Source organism: Hippopotamus amphibius, chromosome 11 (genome assembly GCF_030028045.1).
Source record: "Hippopotamus amphibius kiboko isolate mHipAmp2 chromosome 11, mHipAmp2.hap2, whole genome shotgun sequence".
NCBI classification, from domain to species: Eukaryota; Metazoa; Chordata; class Mammalia; order Artiodactyla; family Hippopotamidae; genus Hippopotamus; species Hippopotamus amphibius.
Genome location: NC_080196.1, coordinates 104,548,620 through 104,567,011, shown reverse-complemented (window position 1 = coordinate 104,567,011; position 18,392 = coordinate 104,548,620). Strand labels below are relative to the sequence as shown.

Here is an 18,392-nt window from a genome sequence, read left to right as displayed (position 1 = left end):
AGGGAGCAGACATGCAACTCATTTCACCTCTAACTCAAGTCACTACCCACATGGTCCTACTCTCCCTTCTTCCCCAAATTATTATATAATACTGCATTTTTTCCAAATAAAATATTATTAAAAGTGAAATATTTACTCTGAAAGGCTTTAATGGGATGATACACACAGAAATAGGTAAAGAAAAACATTAAAAAATAAGATAAAAGTACCAATACAATAAATCTAAATTTTCTTAAATCCTCTCACTCACTGAAGTACTGAATTATGACGTCTCTTTATTTCTCCAGATCCTCAATCTCATAAAAGCATCTTCTCTTTTTCCCCATTAAATTAAGTGATTTAAGCACAAGTCAGGCTATCCTAAGTAGCTGATCTATGACTACGATGGTACTGTGGCTGGCTGTTCATGGAAGAAGGAGACAAGTATGTCACTAGAGTTGCAATGCTATAACAAAACCCAAATTCAAGTTTGTGCACTTCACTAGGATTTGGTGGATGGAGCTGAGCTTAAGTCAGGGAGCTGTTTCACAATGAAGGCTAGGCTGCTAGAGGGAGGAGGGGACGGCTTATTCCAGCTGAGTACATCTGTGACTCACAAATATTCTGGTGCACAGAAGGTTATATTCTTGGAAATGACTTATGGCTACTGCATTAAAAATAATATAGCCTCCATATAGCCTGAATTTGTTGTATAGGTAGAGAAGCAACGAGTATGACTTCCTTTTTGAAATAAAGCTTATTTTATACCAATTCTTTACTAGGCTATGATATTACTGTCAAAAGAGAAGGAAAGAAGAGCACTTACTACATATACACACATATATATGCTGATTATTATTTATATATAAATAATAAAATTTATTTAATACTATAAAATATGTGTAATAATTACTTATATAAATAATAAGTTTAAATCACCTTACTAGTTTAGGAAAACAAAAAATTATGAACTCTTAACTAAAAATAATTGTCTAATGTAATGAAACTTAAAAGCTTTTGCACAGCAAAGGAAACCATAAACAAGGCAAAAAGACAACCCTCAGAATGGGAGAAAATATTTGTAAATGAAGCAACTGACAAAGGACTAATCTCCAAAATACACAAGCAGCTCATGCAGCTCAATATCAAAAAAGCAAACAACCCAATCCAAAAATGGGCAGAAGACCTAAATAGACATCTCTCCAAGGAAGACATACAGATGGCCAACAAACACATGAAAAGATGCTCAACATCACCAATCATTAGAGAAATGCAAATCAAAACCACAATGAGGTATCACCTCACACCAGTCAGAATGGCCATCATCAAAAAATCTAGAAACAATAAATGCTGGAGAGGGTGTGGAGAAAAGGGAACCCACCTGCACTGTTGGTGGGAATGTAAATTGGTATAGCCATTATGGAAAACCGTATGGACGTTCCTTAAAAAACTAAAAATAGAGCTACCATATGACCCAGCAATCCCAATACTGGGCACATATCCAGAAAAAAACCATAATTCAAAAAGATACATGTATCACAATGTTCACTGCAGCATTATTTACAATAGCCAGGACATGGAAGCAACCTAAATGTCCATCGGCAGATGGATGGATAAAGAAGATGTGGTACACATATACAATGGAATATTACTCAGTCATAAAAAGGAATGAAATTGAGCTATTTGTAGTGAGGTGAATGGACCTAGAGTCTGTCATACAGAGTGAAGTAAATCAGAAAGAGAAAAACAAATACCGTATGCTAACACATATATATGGAATCTAGACAAATGGTACTGATGAACCTAGTGTCAGTGCAGGAATAGAGATGCAGACATAGAGAACGGGCTTGGGGGGAGGGGAAGCTGGGACGTAGTGAGAGTAGCACTGACATATACACACTACCAAATGTAACATAGATGGCTAGCGGGAAGCTACTACAGAGCACAGGGAGATAAGTTTGATGCTTTGTGAAGACCTAAAGGGGTGGGATAGGGAGGTTGACAAGGAGGGGATATGGGGATATATATATATACACATATAGCTGATTCACTTTGTTGTACAGCTGAAACTAACACAATACTGTAAAGCAATTATACTCCAATACAGATTTTTTAAAAATAAAAATAAATAAAAATAATTGTCTAATGTATACATATTTTTCATGACCCTCTGTAGTCTATGTCCAGACTTAGTTCAGAAGTTAGCTCAAAAGCACTTAGCATTATTAAATCAGTTACATCTAAAAGTTAAATCTGTGGTTAGCTTACAAGCTGAACATATCTCAATATAAAACCTTTACTGATTTTTGTACTTTATAGACTGTGTAATCAAAAGCCAAACCATGACACTGAAACATGTTACTTATGAACCCAAATTAAGACATGAAATACAATGTAATTTCTAGTGTATTTTATACTCACTTAAATATTATTATTTAAAAAGACATACTTCATCATATGCACACACACACGCATATACAAGAACATGCACGTATAATTGTAAACTATAGTAAAAAGTGGAAACTGGAATGTTGTGATATTTTGAAATGCTTACATGTCATCATTCTGTTAGACCTAACAATGTGTCTACTCTCCATACAGGACAATTGAAAGGACATTTTAAAATAGTCCTTATAAATAGATAAGGTAATATTTTATTTTTTATAACTGGAATTATAAACCAACAAAATATACTATCCATAGAGACCAACAGAAAAAGGACTTGTTGAAAAATTAATCCCCGATTTAAATTGTGTATAAAATTACTTTTCTAACATATGCATTTATCCTATAATGAGAACATGCATCACTTTCTCTTTGAACACAGTTTGTGTTAGAAGAGCTCAGGATAATGGGCTGAGTAGGAACATCAGCTCTGCTTGTGGATGACAACGGTGCCTAAAGATATTGCCACACAATAATGGCCTGGCATAATCAGGTGACACATTTTCACCTGATTAGTAAAACGCTGCATTGTTCTGATCTCGTTTCACTTCTGCTGCTATGGCTGGATACGTATATAAAACTGGTTTTTATTTGCTATGACCCCAAAGCATCATAATGTAGAGACATGAGTTCTAAATAAAGGCACATTGTTACAAAATTACAGAAAAGAAGAGCAATGAGCTCTTACCTCACAGGGCTGTTGGAAGAATCTGGGTCGTGAGCTGCTACAGTCCCAATGATATTGCCAACTTGGGTAGCTTCCGACACCTCCATGGGGTACAGGGGTGAGGAAAACACAGGGGGCTCGTCCACGTCTTCCACAATTATCTTCACGGTCGTTGTGTCGCTGAAAGGTCCCAAGCTTAGAAAGCGAGGGTCGGCATCTTTGTTTGCAGCTTCTATCCGTAGTGTGTAACTTGTTTTGGCTTCAAAATCCAAGTCCTGTAAAGAAAGTTGTTAAGAAAATTAAATTATCAATTAAATACTCAGCAAAGCAGAGCCTTTTCATTTATGCATGTCAATAAGCATAGTACAGACTCAGCCAGGAAAATGCACCATCAGCATTCAAAAGTAATAAATAATAATGCCAGTCAGAATCCTTGCTGCTTTCTGGCTCACGGATAGTGGTAAGTGCTTTTGAGCTAACTTAATCCTCTGCTGTCGTACGTTGCATGGGCAAATGCAGGTCTTTAGAATATCATTTGAATGACAACTGATATGATTTTAAAATCTTTTCGAAGAAGATCTCAAGGTAGTATTCTTCAAGCATGTAATTTAACTGCACTATCCACGGATGCACATTAAAAAGGAAGAAAAATATAACTTTCCGTTCAATTTCTCATTTACAAGGTCACTTTCATTGATTTGGGGGGCTCTTTTACAATTCCAAACTCTCAAGTGTTCCAAATGCAGCTGTAGCAGAAGAGGGGGCATACTGAGGTTATATAGCCTGAAAACATAGCTAATTCTTCTTGATGAAGCACCCACTGTTTCTCCCTTCGATATTCTGCCATCAGTATACACTGTCTCTCTGTTTGTATTAGAGGGTTGACAGTTATATTCTAGAATCTCTATTCTGCAACTTTTCAACACGATTAACATGCTAACACTTTTCTCAACAACAGTGACCCAAGTCAAACCATATGGTAAGTTAAAAAAAGGTGTAAGGGCAATTAAATGTTGTATCAGTGAGGTACCACCTGTACAAAAGAGAACTAGATGCCCAACAGGTGGAAGTTGTCTGTGACAATCACATGCTTCTCTTTCTTCAAGGGTTACAGAGAATCCTAGCTTGTTGTGACTTTCAATCTCAACCTCACCGCTGAAAAACTGTCCCCAAATTTGTTACATTTAATAACATAAAAACAAAAATTTTAGAAAGAAACCAACAGAAATACTAACACATATAAAGCATAATTTACTTGTCACTTTTACGTGTTATTTAATTAAAAAGCAATAATAAAAACGGGCTAAACTGTATTTTTGAGAACTGTAATCTAAAGTCATGCACCATGTGCATGAGCATGTGTGTGTGAACATGTAGGTATGTACACACTGCAAACCATTCCGGACGGATGTGATGCTGAGTAAAATAAAACGATGCTGTTATATAAACATAAAATATACATGTACATACAATATACTCTCTGTGTATATATACTATATATGACAAAAATATATACCACTTATATAAATATAATACATATACACATAAAATATAAAAATATAAACTGTATATGTGTGTGTGTTTCCACATAACTATTGCATGAAGAGATTCCATGGCTCAACTCTGATTTTTGTAATATATGAAAAATATACAAACCAATACTCAAAATCAGTTTACAATATCTAGGCCAGAGAGCACTTACTGAAATGTTTATCTGCTTAACATCTGTCTCATCTAGTAGATCATAAGCTCCAGACTATTTTGTTCAATACTAGCATTCTCAGTGCCTATTCTGAATTTGGTACATAGAAAAGCCTCAATAAATTCTTACTGAATTAGAAAAAAGCTAGAATGTAGCTACCCAGGCCTCAAGAACCTTAAAACTGAACTATACCTTTGCCCCAGAGAATCCAGGTGGCCGAAGTGGGAAGTGGGGGGAAGAAACAGCCAGGTATATTGTTTTTCTTGACCACAAAAAACTTCATACAATTTACTATGGGAAAACCAAGTTATGATTCTTATCTGAGATTTCACATGAAAATGCTGGGGCACGTGGTACTCAGTGCCTCAAACATCACCTTCTTAACACATTCAGTGATATTTTTATGAGGCTACCTTTGCTTGTTTGTCTATTATCTAAAACTATTTCCAGCCCAATGGTTTTCAACCAAAGGTGAGAATCAGAACCACTCAGGGGACTTTATGACACATTCCTGGCCCCTTCCAAGAAGATTTTGATTCAGCAGACCCAGGATGAGTCATACAAGCATATGTACTCTTCAAAAGGCTCTTCAGGTAATTGTGATGCAAATCCTTTTCTAAGAAACGTGACCTCCTCATTAAAATTTTCTTCAGCCTATACATGTAATCCAGTATTTAATTTGGGTTCTGCTAAAAATAAAACAAAGCATTCTTGTTTACCTAAATGCATTTATGTAGCCACTCTAAACATACTCACACATAGCTTCGATATGAACCTATTCAGTTTGTTCTTTTTCTCCCCACCCCGGGCCATGTTGTGCACCTTGTAGGATCTCAGTTCCCCATCCAAGGATTGAACCCACACCCTCAGCAGTGAAAGCACGGAGTCCTAACCACTGGACCACCAGAGAATTTCCTCAGTTTGTTCTCATATTGCTTATAAAAATGGCAAATTATGAGAGAACTCTTACTTTTATATATTATGTGTCTATGTAAGATAGACTATGTTAAAAAAAAAGAAAAAGAAAAAAACAAAATCTTGTCTACCATCTCCTTTTCAATCAATTCAAAACCACAACTTTTAAGATATTCATTCAGGTTTACTAAAAGGGACAGCAAGTCCTTCTATATTCAAGTAAATGTTTGACTGACTTACGAAAGAATAATTTAACATTTACTGCACAACTGAATGCAATTATTTTATGGCAACTTGTTTTTTTTGAATGTGTCTAAAAGGCAACAACATGCAGTAAAGACATCTGGATGCTGTCAAGTCATAAAGAAACACAGGATCATGAACGATGATTGGTTGCCTAAAAGCTATCATGAAAATCGAGCAATAAAAGAATTCATATGAAAGCCTATGAATCAAGATTCCAGACAGAAGGAATTGCCACACAAAATGATTTTAAGAGCAAATCAGAATAAGCCAGACTAGTTTTCAAAGAGGGGTGTGGTGTGATGGATAGGATTATTAAGCAAATTGAAGAAAAGGCTTTTGCAATAAAATTTTAATTCCTGTTTCTCTTTCTTATTGATTTCTACATAAGCAATACATTCCATAACTATTAGATTTAATGAGCAAGGTTATACTCAGGGAAAGAGAGTTAAAATAACTGGGTAAAGACAAAGAAGGAAAAAGAAGGAGACAAAGGTAAAAGGATTCTATTCAATACTTGAAACTACATAGCACTGGAGACTAGATATATTTGGAAAGTTGACCAAAACACAGTTCAAGCTGCAGCCCACAAGAGCAAGAAATGTGTAGGATTATTAAAAACCTGAAATCAACTCGATGCTTGGCGATGTCCTAGAGGGGTGGGAGGGAGGCTCAACAAGGGAGGGGATATGGGGATATATGTATAAATACAGATTCACTTTGTTGTATAGCAGAAACTGGCACATTGTAAAGCAATTATACTCCAATAAAGATCTGAAGAAAAAAATAAATTAAAAAATAAAAATAAAAACCTGAAATCAAATGTGTCAGACCCAAACTAGTGGTGTCAGACCCAAACTAGTGATGTCAGAGAAGTTGCTTTTTCATCTGTCAAGTGACATCTATGTCAGAGACACGGAAAAAGAAAGCAGCTTGTTGGACATATTTTTCCTAAACTATCAAATAGGGTTGTTGAAATTTACTGACATCAAAGGATGATGAACTTTAGGATTAAAAAAGTAAGCATTATAACTAAGACAGTAGTCAGCAACCTTTTCCTATAAAGACCAGATAGTAAACATTCAGGCTTTGCAGGCACCATGTCCTCAGCCACATGTAAATGAACTGACTTGGCTGTGTGCCAATAACACTTCATTTACAGATACTGAAGTCTGACTTCTATATAACTTTCACATATCATGCAACATCCTTTTTCTTTTGATTTTTTGGAATCACTTAAAAATGTAAAACCATGCTTAGCTCTTGAGCTGTCCAGAAACAGGCAGGCAGTTGTTTACCAATCCCTGATCTAAGGAGCCCCAAATAATAAACTTCTCTTTCCAGATTAGAGGTTCACCCCTCTACCTCCCACTCTTTTTACTATCAATACAATTAAAATAAACTACTCCCTATAAACAGCACACCTTGTACCTTCCATTTTGTATCACCTTCTGCTCCCTCTTTCTCATGTAACTTTGCCATTTTTCTTACTGAAATCTTTTGGAGACCAATTATCATCTTTATTAGTGATCTCATAATCCCCTCACCTAACTAATAATAAGATTTCTTTATATTTAGAGAGAGCTACCTTCAAAAGAAAAGTTTTACACACATCTTTAAGATGCATTTTAAAAGATGCAAGATTGGTACTATTGAAACTAAGTAGCAAAGAGCTCCAGTGAAAGCCCAAAATTATATGTATACTTAGAGGTAGACCGACTGTGAACTCCAAGCCACATATGTCCAGCACTCATCTCTTTTCTGCTAGAACAAGCAGGCATTCTTCAAACTCTAAGAGCAATGCGGGCCTCATGTCGTATGACATTATCACATCTAAGTACCTGCCTACCTCAACAAATGAGTAGGGTTGCTGTAATTTGTAAATTTAAAGCACGTCTAGAACAGTGATGGACACAGAGTAACCATTATATAAACATTTGCTGTTACTACTATACTATTATTAGAGCCATTATTTCCTGCTAGATTATGAGTAAATCAAATGGAAAGTAAAGACTATGTCTTTCTCTTCAATGTTTGCTCTGTGACACCTAGGCCTGTATCTTTGGCAAAGTCAATGTATAATATTCATCTGTTGAATTAAAAACGATTAACTATCATAAACAGAGAAGTCTTATCAGTTCCTCCCTGCCATTGATAGCTTTTTCAATAGTAAAACCTAAATTAAAATATCATCTTGAATTCATTTAACAAAAGTATTGTACTGCCTTTTTCTTTCTCCATATAGCTTGGCTTCTGGTCTATAGCCAAACACGCTCTCATTAAGCTCAATGACCTTTTAGATCTTGTATTTTTGGTCAATGCTGTTGTTGATGTTTTAGGAACTGATCCAAGTTACATCCTTCTGGAAATTCTTCATTCTGTTCCTGTAACCATGGCATGGTACCATCGGTCTGGTCAGTGTGTATGTGTGTGTGTGTGTACACACACGCATGCCTGTATATATATATAGTGTCTTATGTTTAATACTGATTTTGTACAAGAGCCCTGAGACCTTTAGAAGCATTTCTTTCTCTGGGGCTTCCAGCTGTCTTTTGGATCAAAGCATATACTCTGTTGCTTTCAATATCCTCCCTACTTCTTGATCAAATCAATATAAATCAGTTTTCCTAAGTAAATGGGCTTAAATGAGACTGTACCAATGGAAAAATAACCCTCAGTCATAACTTTCCTGTTGTGATTATTTTACTCTAAATAAATATACTACCCTGAACTCTAAATAAATATACTAATCTTCAACCTTGAAAAAGGTACCTCAGCAAAGAACAATCTTGTACATTTAAAAACAATAAGAGTTCTAAAGTTTTTCCCTAAGTACTTTCCAAAAGCAAAACACGCCATTATTATACACGAATGCACTACTGCCTTTATTTTTCCCCTTCCCTGGCCTGTGCCCAAGATGGCCCTAATGTTTCCTTCAGCTTGATTAGATGTAGACAGGTTTCTTCCTGGCTCTAGGTCCCTGACCTCCCTTTTCTTAGAACCAACCTTCAGCAGGAGTCTTGCTCCAAGTTATAAAACTACCTGCTATCATGAAAATACAAGAAAATTTACTTTCCCTTTGGGTAAAGCAAACACAGTGTAATCTATACCACCCCCTTACACACACACACACACACACACACATATACACAGAAACCCATGACACTCCAGCTCTTAAAAATTCTCCAGGCCTTTGTTTCACCTGACTTGAGTTGAGACAGTTCTGATTTCTCTCTCCTAACTACAATATCCTTGAGGTCTGTCTCACTTGTTTAACTTTGTCCAGTGACATTTTTGCTTTGACAGCTACAAGTGATTTTATCAGCTACATGCAGTTTTTACTTGTCGTGAAATTTTTGCCAATCATGAACCTATATCTAGATTTGAGCAACAAGTTATTTTTTTTATAGGGAAGAAGGGAAGGGAAAGGCATGTTCCCAATCGTTTTACGTATATCATGGCCCATATTGATGCCCTCATAGAGGCTCAGGGGTCAAGGCGGAGAAGAACTCTGGAAGTTTTGCCAGCTCTGTGAGTGTCCTCTACAAGGGACTGACCCTTTCATGTCTGTCTCACTGTGCTAGACTTTGAGATCTATGATAGAAGCCAAATGTATAATCTTACATATCTCCAGTAGGTAACAGCTGTCTTAGGAGAGATTCACTGACTGCCGAATGAAGAAAGAAAAAAAAGAAAAATCTAAGGACAAATTATTTGAAATATAGCAAAATAAGTAAAAGCAAATTCTGAATAAGTAGTAAAAAAAAAATACTGGCTGTCTCCATGTCTATTTTATATTTTTATGAGAGTTATTATTTTAACGTTCAAGAAAATCCACACTGCTTGATATGAAGTCACATTTTACAAAGATCATTTCCATTACCTAGAAAGTATCTGGTGCTCTACAGGTAAACTGGGAGCCTGAGAAAGGTAATATGAACAACTGCAGGAATAGTCAACCATAAGACATTAAATTACGTCAAGATATTAGGAACAAAATAAGGATACAAATAACAGGAATTATTATTTCCATAATTTAGCTCCACAAGTGCCCTCTGACCTCCATAAGTACTTACATTAACATTTTAACTAGATGTAAAGATCACTGAGCATTTTTAAAAACAATTCAAGCAGGCATTCTAACACATCTCCATTCTGTAACAATTTTTTTTAAAAACTATGACCATCAACTAAGTGTGTACACATTTGAAATTGCTAATTGCACTGTCTGCAAAGAGGCAGTACCATACACTGCTAAACTATTTCCCATGAACGATACACATCTATATAGTCCTTAACCATGTGCAGGTTATAGTTCTAAGCGTGAATTTAGGCAGGCTGTGGGTTTTACAAGCAGAAAGTAGAAAACAAGCCTTGTAAATGACTATATTCATGCCAACATGAAAAACCTGGTTCGCAGCATAGCTCAGATTGCTCCTACTGTGCTAAGGTCCGTATTTCCCAATATGTACTACTGACTGGACCAAGAACGTCCATGAAAGGGTCTCGATCATCGTCAGGGAAGCTGAATCCAGATTATGACCCAAAGACAGTTTAGTTTATGTTTTCCTGGGTACCTTCATCACATAATGGCAACTATTAATCTTGATCCACACAATTACTTCGTGAGTAATGCTGACAGTGGAGAGATGACAGTGGAAGTCAGATGACCTGAGATTGGTCCTTACTTTTGCCATTTCATGTAAATGTAACCTGAAGGTTTTTTAGTTTCTCTGGAGCAGAGCTGCGACCCAAAATCTTTTTTTCTTCTTTCATAGTATCCACAATATTGTATAGCTCCTCTCTTTTCATGTATTTCCCCCTGGGCCTCCCAGTCTTGCTTCGATCAGTGTAATGTGGTGGAAGTGATGTGTCAATTCTGGAAATCAGCTTCAGGAGACCACGCAGCTTTTGTTCATGCCATTTGTGGAACAAACCCAGGTTTAGCTACTAGCTGATGAGAGGCGCACTTCCAGCCCTCTTACCATCCCAGCAGATAGACGGCCACCTCTACAGAGGCAGAGCAACCAAGCTCTCCAGCAGCTGACCTCTGACCCATGTGTGAGCCCACGGAAGACCACCAAAAAACCACTCTGCTGAGCCCCCACCAAACTGCTGACCCATGAAATCATAACCTAAAGAAATACCGTTTTAAAGCACCAGCTTTGGGGTGATTTGTTAAGTAGCAACGGATACAACCACAAAGAGGAAGAGAATGAGTGGGTGACTTCACTTTTTCATATGCAATGGCCACATATCCAGGGAAAATGAACCAAATTAGACTTGAAATGACCACATGAACTAGTGGCAGAGAGGTGAGATCTAGACACGGAAATTTCCCTGAACTCCAAGCCCATGAGTCTTACCATTCCCTTACTGGTTATGTCCTGTCTTTCCTACATAACACAGATTCCAGGATCCATCAATCCCCTCCATCTGTTGAGAATATATGCAATTCCTTTTATTGATCTAAATATGAATTTTTATTTGCTTTTTTGCTCATTTTTTTCTATTAATTTTTATTGAAGTATAGTTGTTTTTCAATGTTGTGTTAGTTTCTGCTGTACAGCAGTGAATTCGCTATACGTATACATCTATCCCCTCTTTTTTTGGATTTTCTTCCAACTTAGGTCAACACAGAGCACTGAGTAGAGTTCCCTGTGCTATACAGTAGGTTCTCATTAGTTATCTGTTTTATACATAGTGGTGTATATATGTCAATCCCAATCTCCCATTTCATCCCACCCACCTTTTCCCCACATAGTATCCATATGTTCGTTCCCTATGTCTGTGTCTCTATTTCTGCTTTGCAAATAAGTTCATCTGTATCATTTTTCTAAATTCCACATATAAGCGATATTATACGATACCTGTTTTTCTCTTTCTAGCTTACTTCACTCTGTATGACAATCTCTAGGTCCATCTATGTCTCTGCAAATGGCACAATTTCATTCCTCTTTATGGCTGAGTAATATTCCATTATATATATATATATATATATATATATATATATATATATATATACACACACACCCACCCCATATCTGCTTTATCCATTCCTCTGTTGGACATTTAGATTGCTTCCATGTCCTGGCTATTGTAAATAGTGCTGCAATGAACATTAGGGTGTGTGTATCTTTTTAAATTATGTGTACATGCCCAGAAGTGGGATTTTTGGGTCATATGGTAGTTCTTATTTTTAGCTTTTTAAGGAATTTTCATACTGTTCTCCATAGTGGCTGCACCAATTTACATTCCCACCAACAGTGTAAGAGGGTTCCCTTTTCTCCACACCCTCTCCAGCATTTATTGTTTATAGATTTTTTGATGATGGCCATTCTGACCGTTGTGAGGTGATACCTCGTAGTTTTGATTTGCATTTCTCTAATAATTAGTAATGTTGAGCATCTTTTCAAGTGTTTGTTGGCCATCTGTATGTCTTCTTTGGAGAAATGTCTATTTAGATTTTCTGCCCATTTTTTGATTGGGTTGTTTTTTAATTCTCTTAAAATACCTTTATCCTGGAATACAGTAAATTGCCTTTTCTGAATCTTTCTCTGCCCTGTTAACTTAAATTTGTCAGTTTCACCAAGTAATGGCTAGAGCATTCTTTCCCTCAATTTATATGCATGCTCTATGATGTTCTCAGTCGTCCCTTTCATTTTAATTGCCATGCATATGCTATGACTCCCAAACCTAAGTCTATACTCCAGACCTCTCCTCTGAGCTACAAACCCTTATTCACAACCTTCTAGAAACAGCTACCTAGATGTCACAGGTAATGCAAATGTAATATATTCCAAACCATTTTAATCACCTCCACACTCCCATTCTGAAGGAACAGCATATTTTTGATCTAGCTACTCATACTAGAATCATTAATTTTATCCTTAAATTCTCTCTCCAACTTTCCTTATATAATCACTAAATCCCCTCTTTCTATTTCTTAAATGTCTCTTTCTTGGAATCCTACCCATTGAAACCAATCTAGGAAACAACACACCATGCAAAAAGACAGAGGTAAGGAAAATTGTGCATTATCTGTGACTTGTACTAAGCAAACAAAACAAAACAAACAAAAAGCCATGAAAGGCTCACTGGAAAATGTCTCTGACATACACATATCCTGAAAAGATTGCTCTGATAACTGCCAAAATCAAAGAAAACAGAAAATACTCCTAAGCTACAGGGTCTTAGTCTCTTTGATCAGGTCTATCATGTGTTGACATTCACATTACTATCAACTTTCTCAAAGACTGTTGATTTATGTTTTTTTAAGACCTCAAATTCATCTTTAATCTTGACCATTCAAAAATGGGCAAATTTATACCTTAATAAGCAGATAACAGTCTACATACATGCACACGTGTAATGATTAAAACGATGTTAGGATCCACTTATATATACAGTAACAGTAACAATGATTGAACAAATTGGAAAATATAATCTGAAGTTCAGATGTTCACTAAATTAGTTACTGTATTAATTTTATCATATCCAGCCTTTAAAATGAAAATCCAAAATGTATGCTTTTTCACAAAGGAGACAAACATCTTTGCTCCATTCTGAGAAACGTGCATGCACAGCAGCAGGATTAATTCAATAACAACTTTGAAAGAATATAATGAAAAGAAGAAAAATAAACTGGAAATGTTGGTTTCATTTTCCTCCACCACAGATTAGCAACATTTATGAAATACTGAAATGCATACTTGACTCTGGGAATTAGCCCCTCATTAGTGCAACGAGCAGACAAAGGACACGTCTCAATAACAAGACAGCAAACCCAGAGCTCAGAAATCTGTGCAACTGAGTGGAAGGTTAGTAGGACACGGCATATTCTAACCCTACTGTCCCCACAGGAAATGGAGGCCGGCCACATTATCAATACCCCCCAATAACGCTCTATCATTTGATGGTTCTGACTTCATTCAGCCTTTTTTTAGGATATGAATATGAGGAGATTATGAAGGTAGCACAGCAGAAAGGGCCTGAGGAAGCTTCAATGTGTTATTTGACAATGTGACATGAGCGCCCATACAAGCCCTCTCTGCCAGAAACTGGACGTGTGCTTATCCTTCACAGGAAATGCATTTTGAAAATGCTCATTTTTTACGGTACTGTAACTCTATGTAGTAATGTATTTTATAAAAGCAAAATTCCACATGTAATCCCAACTGAGGTCTTAACATAGAAAACTAAAGTACGTTAGAGGCAAGATCACCGTATCTCAAAGGACAAATAAAACACTAAAGTTTCTACATCGTAAATTATGATGGGGAAATGTAAACAGAAAGAATTCTAGGTGGAAAGACAGACAGTTTTCACTCACATGGGATCATAGCTTTGTGAATTTTGAAGCTCTATGTAACTGGTTATGAAGGTTACCATCAAATCATTCATAAATGGCCACAGAAATACATTGTACTTCGCTTTCACTGTTTAACACTGTGGTTTTTTTATCATTTTTAAAATACTTGGAACATATAATCATGTCTACTCTTAATGTATAAAAAGGATAATTAAATTCTGAAAAAATAATTCTATGGTAATATCTATACAAATCTTCAGCCTTGTGGATTCTGCATATTTGGTCATATGCAGAATTTATATTTCTATATATAAGTATTGGAGGAATAACAGCATAACTGAAGACAATCTTTTGCAATTCTGTACTTTTTCTTCTTCTAAAATGTTTTAGAGAGATTGTTTTTCTGTTCTTCTTTCCCTGCTCCTAAGTCCACCCTAGGCAAAGCACAGCATACGTAGATGTTTCAAAATATAATAATTTGCTCAAACTGGAATAAATCTCATTATAACCATGCCAGTGCATTGTTTATGAAAAAGCAATGGATGAAGTTTTATTATAGAGTAGAGAGAAAATAAGTTCAGATGATTATCAAGCATGGTTCACAAGTACAAAATAACCTAACTCTAATAGAAATGACTATCTAAATGGAAACAGGAACTCTATCATCCAAATGTGAAGTAATATTCTGAGACACAATAATCAGAACAAGCACACTTATGTTTTTAACCAAAAGCTCATCAACATCCTAGCAGTGCCTGGTGGTAAATGTTTTCCTGTAGTTAGGGGAGCCTGGGAAACTTATCAACAAATGGTTCACTTTTATGCACAGCCCACAGCATTCTCTTGTTTAGCTCAGTGAAAATTTTAAAATATTCTGAGAACAATGCAAGAAGCCTTCATTTGTCTTCTTTCAGAATTTCCTGGTTTTAGTCAGAATGCTTTTGTGACTCAAACTCTATTTGAGTCTAGATTTCACAGATGATTCTACTATTATCCAGTCACGAAAAGGATACTGAATTTATGGGACGCATATATTTTTCTCAGACTCTACTCACTCTGAGGGGTCTCTGGAAATGTTTTACCTGCAATAGAATACAGACCCTCATTTTACTGACACCTTGATTAAGTAGAACTGATAAAAAAAAATCCTGTCCCTGAAGGCCATAAGCAGTTGTTAGTTTTTGACAGAGAGAATCAGCAAATCTTAAGAACAGATTTCCTTCATTCTGAGAAAATCACTCCAAAGAGACTGTAGTTTAAAAGATATAAACAAAGACATTCTCTTAAAATTAAGATTCAAGATACTGTTGGCTTCATGACGGAAAAGCACTTGATTTGGGAGTAAAGACTGCCTTTGTGAGGTCAGCAGACCACATTGCTTTAAGATGGAGGATTTTGGGATATGGACAAGAGGGAGGGATATTCCACACACATCTCCTACTGGGTTGAAGCCAAATGTTGGCTTGAAGACAAAAGCTCATACATTTATTCTCATGAACTATTATAATGAAGCTATTGATTTGTAACTTACTTTTGTAGTTCTCATTATTGAAAGTCCTCATTAATTTTAATAATTTTTCAATGAATTATTTTAGAATTTTCTAAATCTATAACCTCATTAATGATTATTTTACCACTTCTTTTCAATTTGTGGTATCACTCTGTCTTAATCCCTTAGTATAAGGTAGTTTCTTTTCAAACTAGTTGGAATAATAAAAATAAAATAGTGTTGAATTTTGAACAGCAATTTTTTAAAAAGCATAGATTTAAGAATTAAAAAGGTAGAGTTGAGGCTGTAAGCTCAGGAACAACAGAAATAGTTTTGAAGTGAAGCAATGATAACCAAACTTAGGGTAATGCCAAAGGGAAGGGAAAAAAATGAAAACAATAAAACAAAGAGACAAGATCTATTACGGATCAAAGAGGGACAAGAAAGGAAACTAGAAAAGACTTTAAGGCTTTAAAACTTAACAATAATAAAAAAAAGAAGGTGTGCTACTTGACTGTGGCCAGGAAAGTGATAACATTTTAAATAAATGTTTAAATAAATATCATTATAATTCAGTGCTTTGAAAAGAAATGCTTTGCATTAGAATTATCACAGTTCCAACAACAAGGGTTCAAGAGAAATTAGAAAATATAATTTTCTACTCCATAGCATATTTTATTGTAGCTGAAAGTAAAATAGCTTTTAACATCTATTATTTGTAATCCACTTTTATTTGCAAAGTGCTGTACATGTATGTAACAGCGGCCTTGGAAAGGAGGCATCAAGAAGCACTTTCACTTACACCGCCTCATCTGGTACCAGTATCCCCTTCTACACTGTACTCCAGGAAAACTGCCCAATTTCTAGTTCTCTGAGCTTAACATCTACCTCATATGACGAAGCTTTGCGCAGGCAGATACCTCCATAACAAAGTCTCCCCTTGCCTGTCTACCTGGGGAACAGCATTATCCATCCACCATGCAAGTCCTTCCTCAGGCCACGTTCAAATCTTTGAGAGACTGGGTGGGACTGACCAGTTGGCTGGCAGATGGGGGCTGGCTCTCTTGGGCACTTCTACAGAGACTTGGATTTTTACCCAAATTATTGTAGTCACGGCTAAGTCTATGCAAAAACCATGGTAGACCAGCTCCCAATACTGAAGGGAAACACACGCATGCACACACACCCTTCCCTGAATAAGAAAAACAAATTGTGGTATAGACAATTTTATTCCCCCATTTACCTATTTGGTTTAAAGAAGGAAGAAGGGGAGAAATTTTCCAGTCCTAAAAGATGTGTAAAAGAAGATGGGCATGGGAGTGGAACATAGGAGAGTCCTACAAGGGGAGGGAATGTTTGAAGACCTACAAGAAAATTTATGTTGCTTCTAGGAATTATAAGTGGCTTAGTGTCTACTCTAGATCTTTGAGTAAAACTAAGAATAATGGGATATGTATCTGGTGAATATAAGTCTAAATAACTCTAGGGTCTAAAACTAGTTCTTAGATGTCCATGTAAGGAGTTGGAATATGAGCCTGATTGAAGCCCTGGATGAATGCACAACTAACAGTAAGGTACAGTGCCAAGTGCAGTCACTGCACATAAAATGTGAATCACATTTTTAAATAAATAAAATGCTTAAAAATTTTAAAAAAATTATGAAGTAACAGGAATTTTTCATCTAAAAACTAGATTAATCTACAATAACATACACAATTTTTTCAAGTGAAAAAAATTCACAAATCGCTAGGCTTGAACGGCAAAGTAAATATATCATTTCCGCTATTTTCAACCAAATGTTCAAGGAGCCATTTTTTAATTCAATATTGGTAAAAACTCTGTGTTGGGTTGGTTAGGCATTGCAATATATTAGCAGACAATACAAAATTATAATTTTTAAAATGGAGTTTGTAAGAGGAGGGAGCTTTGGAAATAAAAATTAGGCTGATGTATACCAGGTAATTACCTTGATATCTATTATTTACACAGAACTGTGTGGAGAAAGAGGGTAGGCGGAAACCGTGAAGCAACATTTGCTAACGCTGAAGATTTTTAGCGTGAAGAAAACTAAGAGATGTTATCTTCACGTATTTCTATGTAGATATTATCTGCACATGACAAACATCTTTGGTCTATTTAAATTTTACCTTTTTCAAATAACGAGGTTTCAGATATCCTGTCTTAATACACCGGCATTCTATTGACTTAATAATCATTACAGTTTTACAGAACTAAACTGCTTAGTCTCATGTTATCTGTTACTATAGATTATTTTGCTTTCTGAACCTAATGGTTCTGTCCCAATGCGGTAAACATATCCTGCACATGAGGATAAACTTAAACATCAAATCAATCTTCCACATTAGTAAAGTTAGAGCAAACGTAAGCAGTCATCTTAAAAGCAATAAACCAGTACCCATTTCTTAGTCTAAATTAATGTTTCTATAAATAGTATTCTAGTAGACTCCAAATAATATATAAAATCAAGTTAGCAGTCAATGGCTGGGTTTTCAAGGGATTTTTTTTAAAGAAGCTCTGCATTTAACCTAAATATGATTTTTTGGCCCTTGATAGCTAAATGACCGATTTGGTTCCATATTTTATAGAGTTGAAAATGAACAAGATTCTCTTAAATATTAAA

The 18,392-nt window shown here is 35.8% G+C and overlaps 1 protein-coding gene across 2 annotated transcripts in view; it reads right to left on the bottom strand.

The window, feature by feature from the left end:
- CDH7 (cadherin 7) overlaps positions 1-18,392 on the bottom strand; it is a 123,388-nt gene that overhangs the window by 32,369 nt on the left and 72,627 nt on the right. For both annotated transcript variants that reach the window (XM_057699083.1, XM_057699082.1), the window contains one exon: positions 3,113-3,366. In XM_057699083.1, coding sequence (XP_057555066.1) covers positions 3,113-3,366 — 254 coding nt within the window. The remainder of the gene's footprint in view (positions 1-3,112; positions 3,367-18,392) is intronic.